The following is a 20,266-nucleotide window of genomic DNA, read 5'->3' as shown; positions in this document are numbered from 1 at the left end:
AATTTATTTAATGGTGATTTTTTTTTAAATATGCAATAACTTTTCCTGATTACTAATCATAGTTTTTAAACAATTACTATTATTATCATATTTTTTAAATCTTATTGTCAGAGAAAATACAGCTCATTAGAATCGTTATCCCTAGCAGTAGCACCTAAAATGCTTGCAATGGTGCGCTGGGATCGAACTGGATACGCCTAGCAGCGATCATCCCTAGTGTCCACTACTCCTGAGATCTCTCGCTGAGATCGGCCCTCCTCCGGAAATCTCGGATCCCTGTCCCGGATATCGCGAGATCCGTGTACGCCGGTTACAGTCGCCGGCGATTGACTTGAATGGCAGAAGATGGCGGCTCGGGGTGGATTTCAGGCAGGCTCCGCAGCGGGAGTAGTTGGAGGAGGGATGAATCCTGGGCCTCAAAATAGTGGCGGGCCGCCAGGAATAGCTCCAGGAACACCCTCTGGCAGGATGGGACCATCATCCGGGCCGCAGAACCACCTATACCGTTCTCCTATGCCTGGGCCTGGCTATCCGGTAGGACGTACAATGGTATAATGCAGCTTTGGGAACAAAGGATATCCAGTTAGAAAATAGGGATTCAGCCAGATTGCATGGCGATATGACTTTAGTTATACATATTATAATCATATGCCTTTTACATCAGCCGTTTTCTTTTTTTTTTGTAATTATCAGTAACTAAGAACAACTTGAATCTTTGCAGTTCGTTGTGCAAAGTTGGTTGCAAAGTGCTATGAATAAAACATGGAAGTAGCGAACCAACTATTTTTCTGTCTTAGTAATTAGTTAGTGAAGTTGGACACCAACTATTGAAAATGTTAAGACAGTTTGCTACTCTGTGTTGAATGATGATGTTGTACATGTAGTCTACATTTGACTCGTTTATTTAAAGTAGCCAGCTTTTCACGTGTCGCTATCGGATGAAAAATAAATATTTTGGTTTGCGTAGCGTTTCATTTTGCAGTAACTTCTCCCCCCTCCTAACAGAGACCTGGTATGCCTCCTGGGAGCAGAATGACACCACAGGGCCCGCCTATGGGCCCGCCGGCTTATGGTGCCAACCCTATGACCCGGCCAGGTATGCCCTTAATGGACCCGACCCGGAAAAGACCAGCTCCTCAGCAGATACAGCAAGTGCAACAGCAGGCTGTGCAGAACCGCAATCAACAGTAAGGGCCTATTAACTATTAAAGGGACTTATGTAGATGTATGTATAATGACAAGTCACAGTAGCTCTTCTAATCTGCATTACTCAGTTAAGAAACATTCTGAATAACTATTGTATCCACAGCACTAAGAAGAAGAAGATTGCTGACAAAATTCTACCTCAGAGGGTGAGTCTGCTGCCTGGCTATTGGCCTTAATGTAAAAACACTGCATATTCAGATCCCTCATTGTGGCTGATGTCCTGCACTAGCAGTCATCCATAAGCAATGTACTTAACCTCAATTTATGACTGGGTATTGAAATAGTAGGAAGGTGAAAGGAAACAACCCATAAGTGTTGCTGTAGTGTAAAAGCCTGATAATGGACACTCCTCTGCCATCTGTCTGTTTGTCTGTGAGGCTCAGTGTCCTGCCTCTACAGGTAATAACACAAGTTTGGCTTGGAGTTTGTCTTTCTGCTGCACACTGTGGTAAAGTGTGCAGCTCCACATTCTGCTGCAAAGGCACTTGAAGCCCCCCCTACTGCAGCCTGAAGTTACTTCCCAAATGCACTTTAAGACACTTAAGTGAATGGCTGACGTTTGTTGCATCTAACTGAAGCCACTCTTCACCCTCTGCAGATCAGAGAACTTGTCCCAGAGTCACAGGCTTATATGGACCTGCTGGCGTTTGAGAGAAAACTTGACCAAACAATAATGCGCAAGAGACTAGACATTCAGGAGGCCCTCAAGAGGCCGATTAAGGTAAAAACCACAAGGCTATGAAGTCCCAGCTGTTACATCCATCCATATCTGTCAGCGGTTCATAATCCTGTTAATTGTTCTTTTATTATTATTTTTTTCCTCTAGCAAAAACGGAAGCTTCGTATTTTTATATCGAACACTTTTAACCCAGCGAAGCCTGATGCAGAGGACGGGGAAGGCGCAGTGGCTTCGTGGGAGCTCCGCGTAGAGGGGCGGCTGTTGGAGGATGTAAGTGGGCAATGAAAGGCTGTGGTCTTTCACTCCACCTGTAGTCCCATTTAATCGCGTTTTGTTTGGGGAAATGTGCGAGACTTTTGTTATTTATGTGTTTCCCCCCTCGTATGATTCAGTTCTTGAAGGTATCAAGCTGTAATTGTCTACAAAGGAAATACTTTTTCATTGAGTTCTGGGGCCTGTGCTACGAAGCGGGGTTACTGGCTTATCGGGGTAACTTGTCGGATTTAAGGTAGTCTGGGCAAAATGTAAGTGAACGAATATGAATTTAAACTGTGGTACCTTAAATCCGACAAGTTACTTCGATAAGCCAGTAACCCCACTTCGTAGTACAGGCCACTGGTTAGGTGAGCATGTGTATAGTGACGTTTCCTATCACACATAAAATGAGTCGTATACAAGTGCATGTGCTATATTCCTGGTATTTTTATTTTTGTAAAACCTGCATTGTATTTAAATTGCTTGTTCAGTAATGGTGTGATCTGTTTCATTTAGACTGCTGTGTCAAAATATGAAGCCACTAAACAGAAGAGAAAATTCTCCTCGTTCTTTAAGTCACTTGTTATAGAGCTTGACAAAGACTTGTATGGCCCTGACAACCATCTTGTGGAGGTATGTGACATCGGGTCTGGTGGCTCTAGCACTCTATGGAGTTTGGTTGGAGTTCTCCACCATGTTCATTGTGAATCTTCTCCTGGTTCTTTGATTTTCTCTCATGCTCCTGGTGGATGTGGTTGGTGAATTAGTGTCCGTAGTGTGATATTGCGGGTGAGTGGATGGGTGCCCCTGTCTTATGTCCTGTGCTTCCTGTGATAGGCTCCAGCCTCACCATGACCCTACGCATAGATAAGTAATTATGGAAGAAGGTTGTGTGTTATAGCACTGTACGAAAAGTTGTCATGAATTTGAGTTTGTGGGGGTTGCTGGTGCCTCAAAGAAAGAAAAGCTAAACTTCACAGTTACAGGGTATCTTGTGTTACTAGCAGAACTGTCGTATGTGAACGGTGGCCCTTGGCTTTACACAAGATTTACTCCAGAAGGTACAGGAGATTTCTCAGCCGTTCCAATCCCTCTTCCCCAGTGGCACAGGACAGCCACCACCCAGGAGACTGATGGCTTTCAGGTGAAGAGGCCGGGTGACGTTGGTGTTCGCTGCACTGTGCTGCTCATGCTTGACTACCAGGTGAGAAAATTTAAATATTTGTGTCACATCCCAGTAAGTATGAAGCAGGGCTGTAATGGTACATAAAACTCACGGCTCGTTACAAAACTTCAATACAGTAGAGAAAATTTAAACAAAACTAAAAACTTTAATATAATTAGGAACAATTGTACACCAAAGTCCGACGTTGATTTGTTTCAATAACAATACTTATGATATGCTTGTTTGAATTTTTTTTTTTTCTTTCTTTTTGTAATTTCCTAATAAACCAAAGCAAAGAAGAAACAGCTTCTGCAATTAATCTCCCTGTAGCCTTTAGGGAAGCCGAAATATTCCCAGACTGCCAGTTATGATTTACTGTAACCAGCATTAGCCGTAACCAACTTACCGCCATAATTAGCATAATGCTTTCCATGTGAATTTAGGTTCTACCCTTGTCAAGAACTGTTTGTTTCATTGTGCCTTCCAAACCAAAAATTATGTATCCGAACAGTATGTGATGTACTATTAAAGCACTTTTATGAGCTGTGGTAAAACTAAGGTAGATGTAGTGTATGGTTTGTGTTTTTGTTCTTACCTGATTGTCTGTGAAAAATACCTGGCAGTGAGCTTCACATGTCCTTCACTGCCACGTGGGATCTTTCGAGTCCATCTTCCTCTGTTTCTCATGATGTTTAGCCGCCTCAGTTTAAGCTGGACCCTCGCTTGGCTCGCATGCTGGGGATCCACACCCAGACTCGGCCAGTGATCATCCAGGCCCTCTGGCAGTATGTGAAGACCCACAAGCTGCAGGATCCCCATGAGCGCGAGTTCATCAACTGTGACAAGTACCTTCAGCAGGTGTGTGCGTGTATGTGTGTATATGTGTTTGTGTGTGTGTGTATATGTATATGTGTGTGTGTGTGTGACCCACTTTACCCAGAAAACTTCTGATACCCAGGCCAAGCCTCTGAGGGGGGGACTAATATATTTATAATTTAAGATATTTGAAACTCAGCGGATGAAGTTCTCAGAGATTCCACAGCGTCTGCATGCCTTGCTGATGCCTCCTGAGCCAATCATCATCAACCATGTCATCAGGTGACAGTCCAAGACCTCGATAGCAGATTTCCTCCACTTCCACATACTTGCGTTACTGTTTTAGCACTGCTTTAAGGCTTAGTGTCACATTTGTTGCCCTTGGATGAATGTGTTTTTCTATTGTAGTGTGGACCCTAATGACCAGAAGAAAACTGCTTGCTATGACATTGATGTGGAGGTTGACGACACTTTGAAAACGCAAATGAACTCCTTCCTGCTGTCTACAGCCAGCCAGCAGGAGATAGCTGGCTTGGACCACAAGGTGTGCGGTGTTGAACTTAACATCCACTGATGAATCTATAATATTGTGTGGCTGAGATGTTCTGTCAATCTACTCGCTAATGCTTTTATTGGCGTTTTGACTAGAACGCTCAAGGCTGACGCCCTGTGGTTAGCAGCGGCTACTGCAATTATTCGTCACTGATTTTTGAACAGAATTAGGATTTATAAGAATTTAGTGATTGATTGTCATTGTTGACACACCACAGTGCACAACAACGAAATGTGTTCTCTGCATTTAACCCATATGTAACGTCGTGACATAGCAGGGGGCGGCTAATTCAGCGCCCGGGGAGCAGTGCTTGGGGGCGGTACCTTGCTCTGGGTACCTCAGTGGTGTCTTGCTGGTCAGGGATTCGAACCTGCAATCTTTCAATTACAAGTGCGCTTCCCTAACCAATAAGCCACCACTGCCCAATTCTTGCCAGTCATGTGAAACTAGTGATTTCTGTAACGTTGGCCCTCAGATCCATGAGACAATTGAAACCATCAGTCATCTGAAGACACAGAGGGAATTTATGCTGAGCTTTGCCCGGGATCCCCAGGGCTTCATCAACGATTGGCTGCAGTCACAGTGCAGGGACTTGAAGGTAGGCTATCTTTACTGCAGTGACTGCATGCAGTATGAACCTGAAGGCCATACTATTTGATAGATTTTGCAGATTACGCTAAGGATTCTTGCTAGGTGGTGTGTTTTTCTAAGACTAATGAAGAAAGATGAAGGTACTTAAGTCAAGCGCACACACCTAGATGGGCCATGTGGTGTAGTTAACGTGACCCTGCCTCATGTGGAAACTCCTGACCATCCCTGTCTCAGTAAGGAGAGGAAGTTAGGGAGCCTCTGAAGAATAAAGGCAGCATCCTTATGATTCTCTTTAGAACAATGAAATAGTCATTGTTTGGCCCAAAAAAAGTCTACAAAGCATGTATTCAAAAATGTGATAAATCAGACAATGAGTAGCTGAACAGTGTCCGTTTTTGAGCAGTATTTAGCATTGGCATTAGCATTGCTGTTAGCCCATTTATCTTGTATATAAAAGAATATGAAATAAATATGAAGTTCAAAAGCATCATCCAGAGTCATAAAATGCTTCTGTATGCCAATGGTTACACGGGTTAGCTGAGGGGACAGTCTCATCTCAGAAGGGGCCGAGGCTTGGCTTGCATGCCGGGCTTCCTCCAGAGGCCAGGCCTTCATCCTCTCCCTAAATAGCAGCAGTACACAAAAACAGCACAGAATAGATTATGTAACAAGCTTTTGTCCCCTGGCAACTCACCTGTAGTAAATAATGTGCAGTCCATGTCTGTTTGACAAATATGATATTGGACAGTTTTGAAAATGTTTTTTTTTTTTTCTTTTTCATAACTTTCTCCTTTGGGGAATTCGCCTTATGCTGGTCTTTCAGGATAAATGATAGAATGGGGGATACTTGCATTCTGAAAAGCTGGGCGAGGGCACCTAAATATGGACTCTCTCCTCTGCAGACTATGACCGACGTTGTTGGAAATCCTGAGGAGGAGAGGATGGCAGAGTTTTACTTCCAGCCGTGGGCCCAGGAAGCAGTGTGCCGCTATTTCTACTCCAAGGTGAGTCCCGCTTCCTTTCTGCCCGTTTACTGCATGTCAGCAGCTGCTCTTTCTGTTGAGCATGTCTGCATAATGCTGCTTCGTTTTTGAAGTTCGTTTCTTGGCCCAGTCTTTCCGCTTTAATTGTACCAAATTCTGTTATGCACCTGTTACGCACGTTTTAAGCTTGTTGCTTAATGAAGGATTCACCATTATTGTGACTTACAGAAGTCTGAAGATGATTGAGAATGATGCTTTTGGTTAAATACCGTTCTGTTTTTTCTAGGTGCAACAGAGGAGGCAGGAGTTAGAACAGGCACTTGGAATCAGAAACACTTGAAGTTTGCAGAGTTATACTGGGAAGGAGCTGTAGACCTGGAGACACAGGGGCCAGAGGGGTCTGTTACAACCTCAAAACTGGCCTTTTCTCAAAAATAAATACACAAGCATATTTTGTCACTATTTCCTCTAGTCAGCCGTGAAAAGTGACCATTCTGGATAATGTAACTCTCATCTCTTTATCCTGTCTGTCACAGCTGCCAAAGAAAAGGCCTTTGAGCGCATAGGAAGGCCTAGTACAAGACTTGCCATTTCAGCAAAGTAAAACACTTTCACATTCCTTGTTTTACCCTCTTATGAATCTATTTATGGATCTACATGCTAACACAATGATGCTACATTCCGTTAGCATTTTAGCACTCCTTATTTAGTGTTCCTGAAATGTTATTTTACTCTGTATAATTAGTTTGCATAGACTTACCGTCTGTCTCATAGCTTTGGTGTTGTCTCTCCAGTGCACCCTAATAGTTTAGAGCCATTTCGAGTCCATTTAGTTTTTGGAGATCCAGTGTTAGTTTGTAGTGTAAAATAACACTCCTGTGTATTAAAGGTGAGTGGTCATAATGAACAAAAGGGCATGATGTCATGGCCTTCATTTTTATATCTGCTGTGGTGTTTAGGCAGGTTAGTGAGCCACATTATTAGGGTTGTGTGCATTACGGGTCTGTGCAAAGGTCTGTCGTAGCGGCGTGGGGGGGGGGGGGGGGGGGCTCGCGGCTCGATGTTTTTGTCTCTATTTCCTCACACACAGAGACTTGAACTTTGTTTTGTCTGCCCATTCATTGAATTTTGGAGTGTTCTCTTGACAATGTCTTTCTGATCAACACTCCATTGTTATTTCAAGCATTAGAGTGTTAAATTATAATTTTTAAATATGGAAAGCCACAAAATAACAGTTGAATTAGAACTAACAGATTAGTGAAAAGCTTGTATAGTCTTATGGTAAATTTTAATAATTGTAGTCACATTCTATACATCTTTTCCTTTTTTGTCTGAGTAGTGCTCCTATGTTTTATTTTTTTATTTTATTAAAGTAGAAATTAAGGACTGTATCCCATATTACTAAACAATTACATGAAAATGTTTGCTTTTGTTGTGTTTGACCACATTGTTTTTGTTTAAATAAAGACTTCATTATTAATTAACCTTTTATTTTATTAGAAATAAAAGGTTCTGAGCCATTTACATTTATCAGTTGCATTTTCTGTAATTTTGGATTTTGGAGTGGATGGAGGTTCTTTAAGTAAAGAATGTAGCCATATGAGAAAAAGGTATGTAACAAGTAAGAAATTGAATTTGCTTTAGGAAAGAATCTAGGCTATGAAACACTAACATACAAACATTTAGCTGCAATGGCTATAACTGCAAGATTTTAGTCACTTTCAATTATAACCTCTGACTGAATGTGTGTCCCTGCTACATGGTCTGGCTGATTTTATGCACTCAGTGGGTTTATGGAGCTTATATGGGTATGACTGAAGAATAACATGAATACAGTTGCTGCAATAGACTTTTAAAAAGATGTTTGCATTAGATTGAAGATCGTTTATTTGTCATGCATGTTTATGCAGTGAAATGCATTACTTCGGTCCCTCCTGGACTAAAACGAAGTCGAAAAGGAAGAGCCTGCAATAAGATGTTAAAATAACTTAAAGCTAACGCCATCAGGAAGAAAAAAATTAAAAACAATTTTTAAATAATAAATTTAAAGTATATGCAAGAGATTAGGGGCTGGACTATGGTACACGGGGTTAGTGTGCCTGGGCAATGAAGCAACAATGTATGCTGTGCAATATAACTTAACAATTCATACCTAGCCTATTTTCAGTATACAGCACTGAGTTCGTGGCGACTAATACTAAAAAATATTTTTTATAGTAAGATTTGTCGGAACTTGAGATAGTGGCATACAAATGCATGCATACAAATAAAGGGGATATCTGCGTATATAAACTATAAAATTCGTTCCTCGGGGTCGCGTCTTCAAGGGCGTATCTTGGCTGGAACATTAGGGGGGTTGAGGTCTCCACCCATTACGGGGGAAACATGATTATTGGGGGGGGGGTTGTATTAGCTGGTTTTGATTTATTGGGGGGGCTACAACCCCCCATAATTTACGCCCATGCGCGTCTTACTCCCTGAAACCCGCGAGTTGTAACAGAGACACAGGCGTGTCTGGCAGGCTGCTCCCCCCTCTGACAAACCAGTAAGAGTCGCTGGAGATCTGCGACGCCAGAAGCTATTTTAGCGGGCTGGTCGGCTGTGTGATAGATTTGGTGCGAACTTTATGTCTAAGGTCCGGTTGCTCTAGTGTAGGATAATCTTACACCATGGACCCCCCAAAGAAGATTTGCATTGTTGGCTCTGGGAACTGGTAAGCGTCAGATGTAGATCTGCCTTAAACGCTAAGGTTTTACCGGGCATTACTGCGATTTTTAACGTGGATGGCTAGTTTGCCTGCCGTAACAGCTGTTTTATGCAAAGAAATAGGACACCCACGTGAATTGTTGCTCATTTGTGCTGTTTTATTGAAGTTTGAGACGCACTTGTTGGAGATGCAACAAAATAAAACGCAACGAAGAACTGCTCAGTGGAACAGCTGGTTAGTTTGGAAGGGTGCAGCCTTAAGTGGCCCTATGATATTTAGGACGACAGGTGTCTAGCTTTTATTACAGGATCCTGGCATCTCTATGTTTGCAATTTGTATGTGAGTTACTCCGTGAGATTCAGTACCAATAATAGTAACATTTCAGTATTCTAGTTTAGTTATGTATGTGTATAGAGGTTTTCTCAACTTCCAAGTTATATCACAATTACTTTACATTATGTAAAATCTGGTATTTCAAGGATTAAAAAAAAGACCGGAGATGTGCTGCATAGTTCAAATAAAGTGTGAGGTGCATAAACAGGGAGCAAATGTTAGATCATAACCATCTCATTAAATTATCCGCTATAATTTCCAATAAACAGAGATTAGTATTTTGTTCGTAGTGGTGTGAATGCAATTTTGTAAAAGTTCGTGGAACTGACAGTTAGGATACATCTTTTGTAAATCATTTCATTATGTAAACTAAGAATTTTTTTACTTATAAATGATTTGCAGACTTTGCAGTACATTAATTGTGTGGAAGTTTTGCAGAAAAATAGCACGAATTCTTCAAAGACATTTCTGTTGAATCATATGTCCTTTAATCTACCCTAATGAGACCGTTTTCAGATTTCAGATAACAGACTCATTTGTATTTATATATTGCAAGAGTAAGGATTCGGTTATTCTACTTTAAATTTGCTGATGTGTTACAGTTCTTCTCCCACAAATGTGGTTACAAAGAATTCTGAAAATGTGTTACCTGTTAAAGACTGACCACACAAGAAATGGCACAATGACTTTACTACCAGGACAAACCAAAGAACCCGACAAAGACGATTCAACTGTGAGAAACTCAAGACTGTATGGTTACATTTAAAATATCAGCAAATGTATCAATAATGACAAATAATGCTACATGTCTTTGGTTTAATAGCATTTTCGCTGCAATTTTCTTTAAGCATCTACCCCTTTTTTTCCCTCAAAAGGTCTTTTCACAGCCCCGTTCCTATACATATATCGATTCATATAAATAGGTCTTACTGTGTATGTATCAATTCTGAAACTGTGACCTATGTATTTGTCTGAGTTTGTATGACAAGAACATGACAGCTCATTCTTTAAAAACACCGTAACTCCAGAAAGAATTTCAGCAACTACTCCAGGTTTTTGTCAGATCATCTTCAGATATTTAAGAGCACATGGTGAAAATATGAAAATGATGATTATCTGCCCACTTGGGCAAATGAAGATCATCAAAATATGCAATTTGAAAATCCAGCACATATCATAAAATGACTGATACTCCTTTTACAGGAATATATATGGTTATTGCACACACATACACTTTATCTAGCGTTCTGAGTGAGAAGCTCACAAAAGGGTGTTGTTTTGAATTTTTGCCCATATTCAGAGCCTTGAAGGAGGGAAAGTACATAAGATACCCCTGATCTGATTCCATTTTTGAATTCTACAGACAAAGATAGCTCCAGTTTCAAAGTACATGCTCTATCAAAGGGGCTATGGAGGCTGGAAGTTGGTCCAAAATACTGAGTCAGCAAGATGCATGACCTTAAAATTTCAGAAGGCCATAGTTTCAAAACTATTACAGATGCAGGCCTAATATTTGGGATTTCATCATGAATTTGATACAGGAGCATCTCTGATTGTTTCAGGGGAATCTGAGAGGATTATATTTTCTCAGACAGGGTAATTTGATAGGTATGGATACATTTATAGCAATTAAGGTTCTATCTATAAAAACAAAATTTTTTGACATGTATGTCTTTATGATGATAAAACTAGAACAAAATGAAAGTTGATTTTCAGTTAGACAACAAAACTCTTTTTCTGCCTTCCAGGGGTTCTGCTATTGCCAAGATTATAGGGGTCAATGCAGCAGTGAATCCCAAGTTTAACACCACCGTCAATATGTGGGTGTTTGAGGAAATGGTCAATGGGCGAAAGTTAAGCGATATCATAAACACGCATCATGAGAATGTCAAGTACCTTCCTGGATGCAAGCTTCCCGCTAATGTGGTAAGAAAGATAACCATTTAGGGGGATGCTATATTTAATCACAGTACTTGGTATATAGTATAGGACCTGTAGAAAAATTTTGATTTGACTGCTGAAGGCCATTAGGATTACTCAGTCGTTTTTGAATACATAGCTGGTAATTGCTTTACTTTATTCTTTAACTTAAGTTCCGTCATTGGGGTTAGCATGAGTGCAACTAAATACAGCAAATTACAATTGTGGGTGCTGAAAACGTCCCACTTAGCTCTGAGGACATTGATTTGGACTGTTTTTATTACCAGCTGGCAGTACCAGACCTTCTGGAGGCTGCATCTGACAGTGATGTTTTGGTGTTTGTGGTTCCACATCAGTTCATTATAAAAGTATGTGATACCATCAAAGGCAAAGTCAAAAAGGAGGCCCTCGGGGTGTCTCTTATTAAGGTGACCTGCCAAGACGAGACATCAGCATTTCTGACAGTTCTAGCTGCTTTAGCCACTGAACATTGTGCTTGTCACCGACGGCTCTCTGCCAGGGAGTGGATACGAGTACAGACGGACTGAAGCTGATCTCTGGGATCATCCGTGAGAAACTTGGAATTGCCGTGGCAGTGTTAATGGGCGCCAACATTGCCAATGAAGTGGCAGAAGAGAACTTCTGTGAGACCACCATCGGTAAGTGTGGAGGACGTAAGCAGTCCTTCAATGAAATAACTATTTGGATTAAAAAAATCATGTAAACAATTATGTTCATGAAGCACTTGATTATCTTTTAATGAATTGAATGAGTTGTAGAGAATCATTTAAATGCTGGCTGACCTTTCTGCACTGTGTCTAGGCTGCAGGAACCAGGAACACGGTGCTCTTCTGAAGGAGCTAATGCAAAACCAAAACTTCCGCATTACGGTGGTCAGTGAGTGTGACGTGGTAGAAATCTGTGGAGCTCTGAAGGTCAGTGCTGCACCATGCACCATTGCTATGAGACAGCCACTACACAATAGGCTTCATGTATTCTTGTAATCATTAGTGCTGTCGTTCTCGAGACCAGTCTTGGTTTTGTCTTGGTCTCGACTCTATTTGGTCTCGGTCTTGTCTTGGTCTCAGACATAGCGGTCTCGATGGGATGGGGAAAAAAAGAGAAAACAGCACATCCTCACAGAACAGTATCATTATTTATTACGCGCCTCAATTCAAATGCAACCAGTCAGATGCATCTACTTTAAAAACGTTACATTGTATACATTTTCTCAATGGACACAGTGCTTCACAGTCCACACACTTCATACACATCACATGATAGAGAAGTCAGCAAAGAAATGTTCCAAAACGTCACCACGCGTCACCATGTCACATGGTACAAAATCCTCGCGAGAGCAAGATGACTTGAGACAGACTGTGCAGCACAAACTGGAACTGCCTCCGTGACGACACAACTTTGCCCTTATTGGCTGAAGATTTTAGTCACACGCATGACGTTTGTATCCCAGGAAGTTCCAATGCGTTATCTGCTATTTCTCCCGAAAAGCACATAAAGCAGTGAGAACTGGTTTCAGTTCATTTACTGGTAAAATAAAGTTTAAATAAATTACATAAATGCTCTAACAGTACATGTAAGTTAGTGGTTTATTTATTGTTAGTTACTGTAATGTTGTGCTGCTTTATTTGTTTAATCGTCAGACATACCCATCAGAAAGATATACCTATCGGACATACCCATCAGAAAGACATACCAATGAGACATGCCGATCAGAAAGACATGCCCACTAGACATAACTATCAGAAAGACATACCAATCAGAAAGACATACCCATGAGACATGCACATCAGAAAGACATGCCTATCAGAAAGACATACCCATTAGACATGCCCATCAGAAAGACATACCCATTAGACATGCCCATCAGAAAGACATACTTATCAGAAAGACATACCCATGAAGACATACCAATCAGACATACCCATCAGACATGCCCATCAGAAAGACATACTGATCAGACATACCGATCAGAAAGACATGCCCATCAGAAAGACATACCTATCAGAAAGACATACCTATCAGAAAGACATACCCATGAGACATACCAATCAGAAAGACATACCGATCAGACATACCAATCAGACAGACATATGTATCAGAAAGACATACCCATCAGAAAGACATACCCATCAGAAAGACATACCCATGAGACATACCCATCAGAAAGACATACCCATCAGAAAGACATACCCATGAGACATGCCCATCAAAAAGACATACCCATCAGAAAGACATACCAATCAGACATACCCATCAGAAAGACATACCAATCAGACATGCCGATCAGAAAGACATACCCATGAGACATGCCCATCAGAAAGACATACCCATCAGAAAGACATACCCATTGTCCTGGAAATACGGCCTTACTCTTTCTGGTGTTACATCCCCAGTGTTACTGTCCCAGAGTTACTAACACTCTTCGGTGTTATTCTCTGGTGTTATTCTTCAGTGTTATTTTCTGGTGTTATTCTCTGGTGTCTTCAGTGTTATACCTATCAGAAAGACATACCGATCAGACATGCCGATCAGAAAGACATACCCATCAGAAAGACATACCTATCAGAAAGACATACCGATCAGACATGCCGATCAGAAAGACATACCCATCAGAAAGACATACCTATCAGAAAGACATACCGATCAGACATATCCATCAGACATACCCATCAGAAAGACATACCTATCAGAAAGACATACCCATGAGACATGCCCATCAGAAAGAAATTTGCACATTTCCATTCTATTTATTATTTATTTTTCTTAAAACATCTTTACTGCCTTACGAATTCTATTTACTGTTTTTACTCATATATCACTTACTGTAAGGAGCTTATGGGGAAATTCATTTCACTGGCTACATTTACTGCTATTTGCTGTACCGTTGTGTATTTGATAACTTGGATTTGATTTGACCCTCAGTTTCAAATGAATTAACCTTACTGGCCCTCCTGAGAACGTGGTGGCTGTAGGTGCAGGCTTCAGTGACGGCCTGGGCTTTGGAGACAACACCAAAGCAGCAGTGATCCGGCTGGGCCTCATGGAGATGATAGCCTTCGCCCGCATTTTTTGCACAGCCGGACCAGTTTCCCCGGCCACCTTTCTTGAGAGCTGTGGGGTGGCTGACCTTATCACGACCTGCTATGGTGGCAGGAACCACCGGGTGGCCAAAGCCTTTGTCACAGCTGGGAAGGTTAGGATGTCTTTGAAAATGCTAAATATACAGCCTGGGACTTGGGATGTGAAAATCCCTGCTTACGTTCTCAGGCGTTCTCTTTACCTAAGCCTGGAATTTGTTTCATTTAACACATTTAGAGTATAGCTTTCTCTGTGACACCTCTCATCTAATGTGGATTTTTAATGTGGCCCCTCTCCCATGATTTTTGATGTGGTTCCCTCTCTCACGATAGTCTATTGAGGAGCTGGAAAAGGAGATGTTGAATGGACAGAAACTCCAGGGACCAGTAACAGCAGCTGAGATCCACCACATTCTTCAGCACAAAAACTTGCTGGATAAGTAAGCACAACTTGACCTTATCTATAGTTTGAATATAATCAGAAATGGTGTGGTGATCTGGTCAGTCCAACACAGAGCAAGAATTGGAAAAAAGGGCAATAAATGTTAGACTTAAGGGAAGGTCACTGGATATAACCATATGATTGAGATTTTCTATTTGGTCTTGTCTAGCAAAGTAAATGTAATGACTTGCATAATAATTTCCACATGAGTACACTTTTGTAATTTTTAAAAATGTCCTTATTACTGATAACTAAAATGTTACCTTTATTTTTTTTAATCTGTCAGAGCTGATAAATATTTTCTCCTGTCTCTGTCTCTTCAGATTTCCCTTGTTCACTGCTGTCTACCGGATCTGCTACCAGGGACAGTCAATAAAACACTTCATCAGCTGCCTACAGAACCACCCAGAGCACATGTGATGCTGAAATATAAAGATTTAATAAATTAATTTTTATATTTTTCCACATTAGAATTGAGTAGAGATGATCAGTATCCACTTACAGTGCCTATAAAAAGTATTCACCCCCTTGGATGATTTACCATTTCATTGCTTTTATAAATCAATCATGATCATCATAAATTTGGCTTTGACAAAAAAAAAAAAAAACTTGTAGATGGAATCAAATTGTCCTCCAGGATTTCCCTGTTTTTTCCTGCATTCATTTTACCTTCTACCTTTCCAAGCCTTCCAGGGCCTGCTGCTGAGCAGCATCCCCACAGCACGATGCTGCCACCACCGTGATTCACGGTGGGGATGGTGTGTTTGTGGTGATGTGCAGTGTTTGATGTCCACCAAACATAGCATCTTGTCTGATGGCCAAAAAGCTCCATTTTGGTATCATCAGAACACAGAACTTTCTTCCACTTGACCAATGGAGTCTCTAACCTGCCTTCTGGCAAACACTTGTTGATATTTAATATGAGTTTTCTCCAAAAGTGGCTTTCTCATTGCCACTCTCCCATAAAGCTTTGACTGGTGAAGAACCCGGGCAACAGTTGCTGTATGCAGAGTCTCTCCCATCTCAGCTGCTGAAGCTTGTAACTCCTTCTGAATAGCCATAGGTGTCCTGGTGGCCTCTCTCACTAATTTCCTTCTTGCACGGTCACTCAGTTTGTGAGGATGGCCTGATCTAGGCAGATTTACACATGTGCCATATTCCTTCCATTTTTTGATGATGGATTCAACTGAACTCCAGGGGATGTTCAGTACCTTAGAAATTTTTTTGTATCCATCCCCTGACTTATACTTTTCAATAACCTTTTCTCTGATTTGCTTGGAGTGTTCTTTTGTCTACATGCTGTAATGGTAGCCAGGAATACTGCTTAACCAGTGAATTGACCTTCCAGACACAGGTGTCTTTATACTACAATCGTTTGAGACACAGTCACTGCATTCAGGTGATCTCCATTCCACTAATTGTGAGACTACTAGCCCCAATTGGATGGACCGCTGTTGAATTAGGTCAGTCACTTTAAACGGGGTGAATATTTATGCAATCACTTATTTTATGTTACATATATTTATTTAATTGTCACTATTTTGTAGAAATCAGTTTTCACTTTGACATTAACAGGGTTTTTTGTATTTTTTTTTGTCAAAAAATCCAAATTATGTTGTTATAAAAGCAATAAAAGGGTAAAACATCCAAGGGGGTGAATACTTTTTATAGGCACTGTACAGTATATCTCTGAATTGTGATGGAAGTGTCTTTCTGACTCCGGTTCAAAACTTTATAAAACATATATTGCTAAATCTGGTAATTTCTATGCATTTTATATCTATGTATTATTTTTGAGAATCCCCCCTCCTAAACTAACCTTGTCACAATTTTTTTAATTGATTATTGACATTTTCAAGGCACCCAATATTATCAATGTAACGCAAGTTGAATTCCATTCTGGAATCAGTTCTTTTTTCTTCTCAAACAAAGTGTTTGTGTGCATCGACAGCTGAAAGGTTTTTTTTTCCATTATTTGACGGTAAACATCATTTTCATGTTTTTCATTATTCATCTGCAAGATCTTAAAAATGAAAACATAGTTTGCCGAGGCAACCAAATAGCATATTGTGAAAAGGCCGTGTTTGTAAAGCCTGCTCCCCTGCATACAGTATGAGGGGAGGGGGAGGGGCAAGTTGTCTCTTACCTGGAGATACGGCAGGGCCAATCAAGGATCATCTGGTTGATGCCACGTGGGGTGTTCCATCGCTGGCTGAAGCCCCGGCTTTCTCTGGAAGCTCAGTGGAGATGCAGACAGTTAGGGCAAACGGGGAGGACATACATGAAGGCAACCTCGTCCTCCCGCCTGCAGGTGAGGCTAAGCTGACAGCTGCTGTTACTCCCAGGGTGATTTTTTTGAGCTTTGCGTAAAGGTGAGACTTCCTATGTGCTGTACTTCTATGTGGTAGTAATTCAGCCCCAGTCTCACGTTCCAGGTGATGCCCACAAAAACCCAGCGGCACTCTGCAGCTCAACCTTGCGTGAGCCCTTGAAAAAAGGTGCTGAAGATCCTTCTTTACACAACAAAAACACAGAATTTTGCACAGAATACTGCTGCACTTCTCAATACTAACTGCTCTGTTATGCTCCAGGTGTGAAGAGATTCTCATACTGGTAGAAATTTGGAGGATGAATGGAGGTAGACTAATTTGTACACAATAGATACTGCTTTAGCCCGATGTGTTAATGCCACATAGTGACTTGAGAGGATGTCTTGTAGACTACAATGAAAGGCCAGCAATGTGAGGGTGTTAGAGTTGTGCGTTAGTGGAACCCCAGCAGAGATCGCAAGGCCCAAATGAGACCTGCTGACATAGGCACCAGATTGCACTGGCACACAGGATCAAGACAAGATACCAAAGGCTCAGGACGTCTGGGTCTCTCGCTTCATCCCAGTGAAACACAGAGGGGATGGATTTCACATTTCTGTCGAATGAAACCGTAAACCATTCGGGACCAACAAAATCACTCCCTCCCTCTATGTTATCCAGTACAAGGTTGCAGTGAACCTAAAGTTCATCCCAGGAAACACATTGGATGGGATGTCAGTCCTACACAGGACACGGGCAGGTCTCTGGAGAACAAACATGGGCCAGTGGGCATCTCCAAACCAGAACGGGCAGTTTTCATTTCATCTCATTTGCTAAAAAGTAAAGTGGGTGAATTTCAATCATTGTACAAGTGACCGTTCCCCTGAAACAATAGTAGAACAGCTCCTTTAATTATCCTTCCTTTCCCTTCTGAGGTTTCTGGCGGAATAATCTGATCTGGAGTGAAGCGCACACTGCCGTTACAGCGAGGTGGTCACGATGAATACTCACTAGTTACTATCTTCCTGCACCAGCATCGTTTGGAAAGCTGTGGAAATTTTTAAAACTCCATTATATTTTGAAGATTTGTTTTTCTTACTCTTGAAACACAAGTTTATCTTTTCCTGCACTCGGCGTTCGGCAAACAGGAAGCAAGTGAGTAATATTTCACACTTGTGGAGATACTGCACTCAAAAAGTATGCACTTGAGATTCTATAAACAGTAAAGTGTATCCAGAAAGCTTAGTATAGAACCGTCTGTCTAAGTAAATGTTCATAATCCCTCTAACAGTCCATGGAAATGAACAGTTTACATTTAACTTAACAGCAAAACTCTCGAGGTTCCTGCCCCTCCTAATACCATCAGACAATGCAGGACGCCATCTAGTGGGGAGAAAGGCAGAAAGTTTCAAACAATATTTCTAAATCTAGACTGTTCTCAGCAAATGCAAAAAGGTTTTTCAGCTTTGCTTGTGTGGTGAATTACTGCTTCATTTGTATGTTGGGAAAAACAAAAAAACATATTTCTAGTCAAATATAGTGTATTTCATGACATCCATCTTCCCGTGCAAACAGTACTGTATACACAAAATGCAAAATAAAATACACAAATTGATTAATTGCTGCACTTACTGGACAGAGGGAGAGCCCTGAATCACAGCCTGACCTCCACAAGCCTACAGTTAGTCATGTGTTGCTCATGACAAATTAAACATTTATAAGCTTCGAAAGTTGGACTTAATTATTAATGGCACAGATGAGTAGCAATGTGTTTTCTAAAGATTTCCTTGCCTTGTTTTAGCATTACTTGTTTTAGGCTATTTTAGCATTATTGTTCCTTAGTCTGTATTGCTGGTTTTACTGGTACAGGCTGCAGGTTGCTGAAGCTGTGGAAATGGCTTGGTGGGGTGTCCCCATGGTATATTTTTGTGAACTCCCCCCCCCCATCCCCATTATATAACAGGTAAGGTATATTTAGCCAATCACAGTCATCTGGTTGGCCACCAATGAAATACAGCATTATCTGCATTATCCATTAAACACACTGAGACTGAGTGACAGGATGCACACCCCAGCTATGTAAACTGTATAATGCCAGGATTGGGGAAGAAAGACAGGCCCTCCCCGCACTGGCCCCCCAGTGCCAGTCTGTGCCCCGTCACAGCCAGCGTATAGCACCCCTAGAGCTGGGGGTTTAAGGGCCTGACTGCATTGTGCCAACTGTAAGGATTGGAGGAGGAGGGATGATGGTATGGGGTTGTGTATCAGGGGTTGGGCTAGACCCCTTAGTTCCAGTGAAGGGAACTCTTTGTGCTGCAGCATACCAAGACATCAGTGCACAAAGCAAGATCCTTATAAAGATAGGGTTGGGTGAGTTTAGTGTGGATGAACTAGAACAGAGATTGTGAGCCAGGCCTTCACATCCAACATCAGTGCCAGACCTCGCAAATGCTCTTCTGCACGAATGGGCAGAACCTCCCACAGACACAATCCAAAATCCTGTGGAAAGCCTCCCCAGAAGAGTGGCAGCTGTTATAGCTGCAAAGGGGGACCAACTCCATACTGATGCCTATGGATTTAGAATGGGATGTTATAAAGGTTGCTGTGGGTGTAACGGTCAGGGGTGCCAATGCTTTTGTCCATGTAGTGTGTACTGTACATGGATGATTAATTTAAGGTTTCACAAAAAATGAAACTTATTAGCAGATGACATCTTTTGTTCAAAGGTTAAAACAGAAATTTTAAAATTAAAAAGAAGATGGTTTGACAGGAATAAATTATTATTAAATATGGAAAAAAAATACATTTATTGTATGATTCTTGGGAATCATAAAAGAAACGTACAGGTTTTAATACTGACTGATAATATTAGCATTGAAAGGGTGTATGAAAAATTCTTTGGTGTCTTTACTGTCACTTTTGCCATTACCCATATTAATGGGCTATACGATACGGTCATCTGTGTGAAGTAGCAGGAAACATCCATACAACGAGGGGCCACATTTGCTCTATTCTCTGAGGAGGAGTTGGTAAGATCATCAGAATTTATCAAATTTATTTCACTTTTCCAGCCAGAACCAAGCAGGGCCTGTTCAAAAGCAGGAATTAAATCTTTGTTGCTGTTTTTCCTCTGCCACTGTGGTTTGACATCTACTTCAGCCATGTGCGTCTACATCTGCTGAGCTGCAAGGGGGATCAAAGAACCACTG

At 41.3% G+C, this 20,266-nt stretch overlaps 2 protein-coding genes and 1 long non-coding RNA gene across 5 annotated transcripts; 2 read left to right on the top strand and 1 right to left on the bottom strand.

Moving 5' to 3' along the window:
- Nucleotides 1–263: 263 nt before the first annotated feature.
- Nucleotides 264–7,778, top strand: LOC111844679 (SWI/SNF-related matrix-associated actin-dependent regulator of chromatin subfamily D member 1). Its single transcript, XM_023813356.2, has 13 exons — nt 264–534; nt 1,006–1,187; nt 1,310–1,352; nt 1,805–1,927; nt 2,033–2,155; nt 2,657–2,773; nt 3,243–3,344; nt 4,002–4,163; nt 4,306–4,403; nt 4,530–4,665; nt 5,150–5,272; nt 6,168–6,269; nt 6,535–7,778. The coding sequence occupies exons 1-13, from the start codon at nt 346–348 to the stop codon at nt 6,586–6,588; spliced, it is 1,554 nt and encodes a 517-aa protein (XP_023669124.1). The 5' UTR covers nt 264–345; the 3' UTR covers nt 6,589–7,778.
- Nucleotides 7,779–8,725: 947 nt separating this feature from the next.
- Nucleotides 8,726–16,502, top strand: LOC111844696 (glycerol-3-phosphate dehydrogenase [NAD(+)], cytoplasmic-like). Of its 3 annotated transcripts, none has more exons than XM_023813395.2 (8): nt 8,726–8,961; nt 11,037–11,214; nt 11,496–11,576; nt 11,729–11,867; nt 12,031–12,143; nt 14,186–14,422; nt 14,640–14,746; nt 15,072–16,502. In XM_023813395.2, the coding sequence occupies exons 1-8, from the start codon at nt 8,918–8,920 to the stop codon at nt 15,166–15,168; spliced, it is 996 nt and encodes a 331-aa protein (XP_023669163.1). In that variant the 5' UTR covers nt 8,726–8,917; the 3' UTR covers nt 15,169–16,502. The 3 variants fall into 3 exon arrangements, with proteins under 3 accessions (XP_023669163.1, XP_023669164.1, XP_023669162.1); XM_023813394.2 differs by having other exon boundaries at nt 8,728–8,961; nt 11,496–11,636; XM_023813396.2 differs by lacking the exon at nt 11,496–11,576 and having other exon boundaries at nt 8,727–8,961.
- Nucleotides 13,654–19,705, bottom strand: LOC140591688 (uncharacterized). Its single transcript, XR_011991966.1, has 2 exons — nt 16,895–19,705; nt 13,654–13,724 (listed from the first exon to the last, which is right to left on the bottom strand). It is a non-coding gene; the product is annotated as an uncharacterized lncRNA (long non-coding RNA).
- Between the last annotated feature and the right edge of the window lie 561 nt (nt 19,706–20,266).

This window comes from Paramormyrops kingsleyae, chromosome 6 (assembly GCF_048594095.1).
Source record: "Paramormyrops kingsleyae isolate MSU_618 chromosome 6, PKINGS_0.4, whole genome shotgun sequence".
Lineage (NCBI taxonomy): Eukaryota > Metazoa > Chordata > Actinopteri > Osteoglossiformes > Mormyridae > Paramormyrops > Paramormyrops kingsleyae.
Note: the sequence above shows the minus strand (reverse complement) of the source record. Positions and strands in the feature narration are given on the sequence as shown.

Coding starts and splice junctions, on each gene's coding strand:
- LOC111844679 (XM_023813356.2), top strand. CDS start 346: ATGGCGGCTCGGGGTGGATTTCAGGCAGGCTCCGCAGCGGGAGTAGTT. Junction 4,404..4,529: donor ATCATCAACCATGTCATCAG/GTGACAGTCCAA, acceptor TTTCTATTGTAG/TGTGGACCCTAATGACCAGA. Junction 5,273..6,167: donor CACAGTGCAGGGACTTGAAG/GTAGGCTATCTT, acceptor TCTCCTCTGCAG/ACTATGACCGACGTTGTTGG.
- LOC111844696 (XM_023813394.2), top strand. CDS start 8,918: ATGGACCCCCCAAAGAAGATTTGCATTGTTGGCTCTGGGAACTG. Junction 11,215..11,495: donor GCAAGCTTCCCGCTAATGTG/GTAAGAAAGATA, acceptor TTTTATTACCAG/CTGGCAGTACCAGACCTTCT. Junction 11,637..11,728: donor TCGGGGTGTCTCTTATTAAG/GTGACCTGCCAA, acceptor GCTCTCTGCCAG/GGAGTGGATACGAGTACAGA.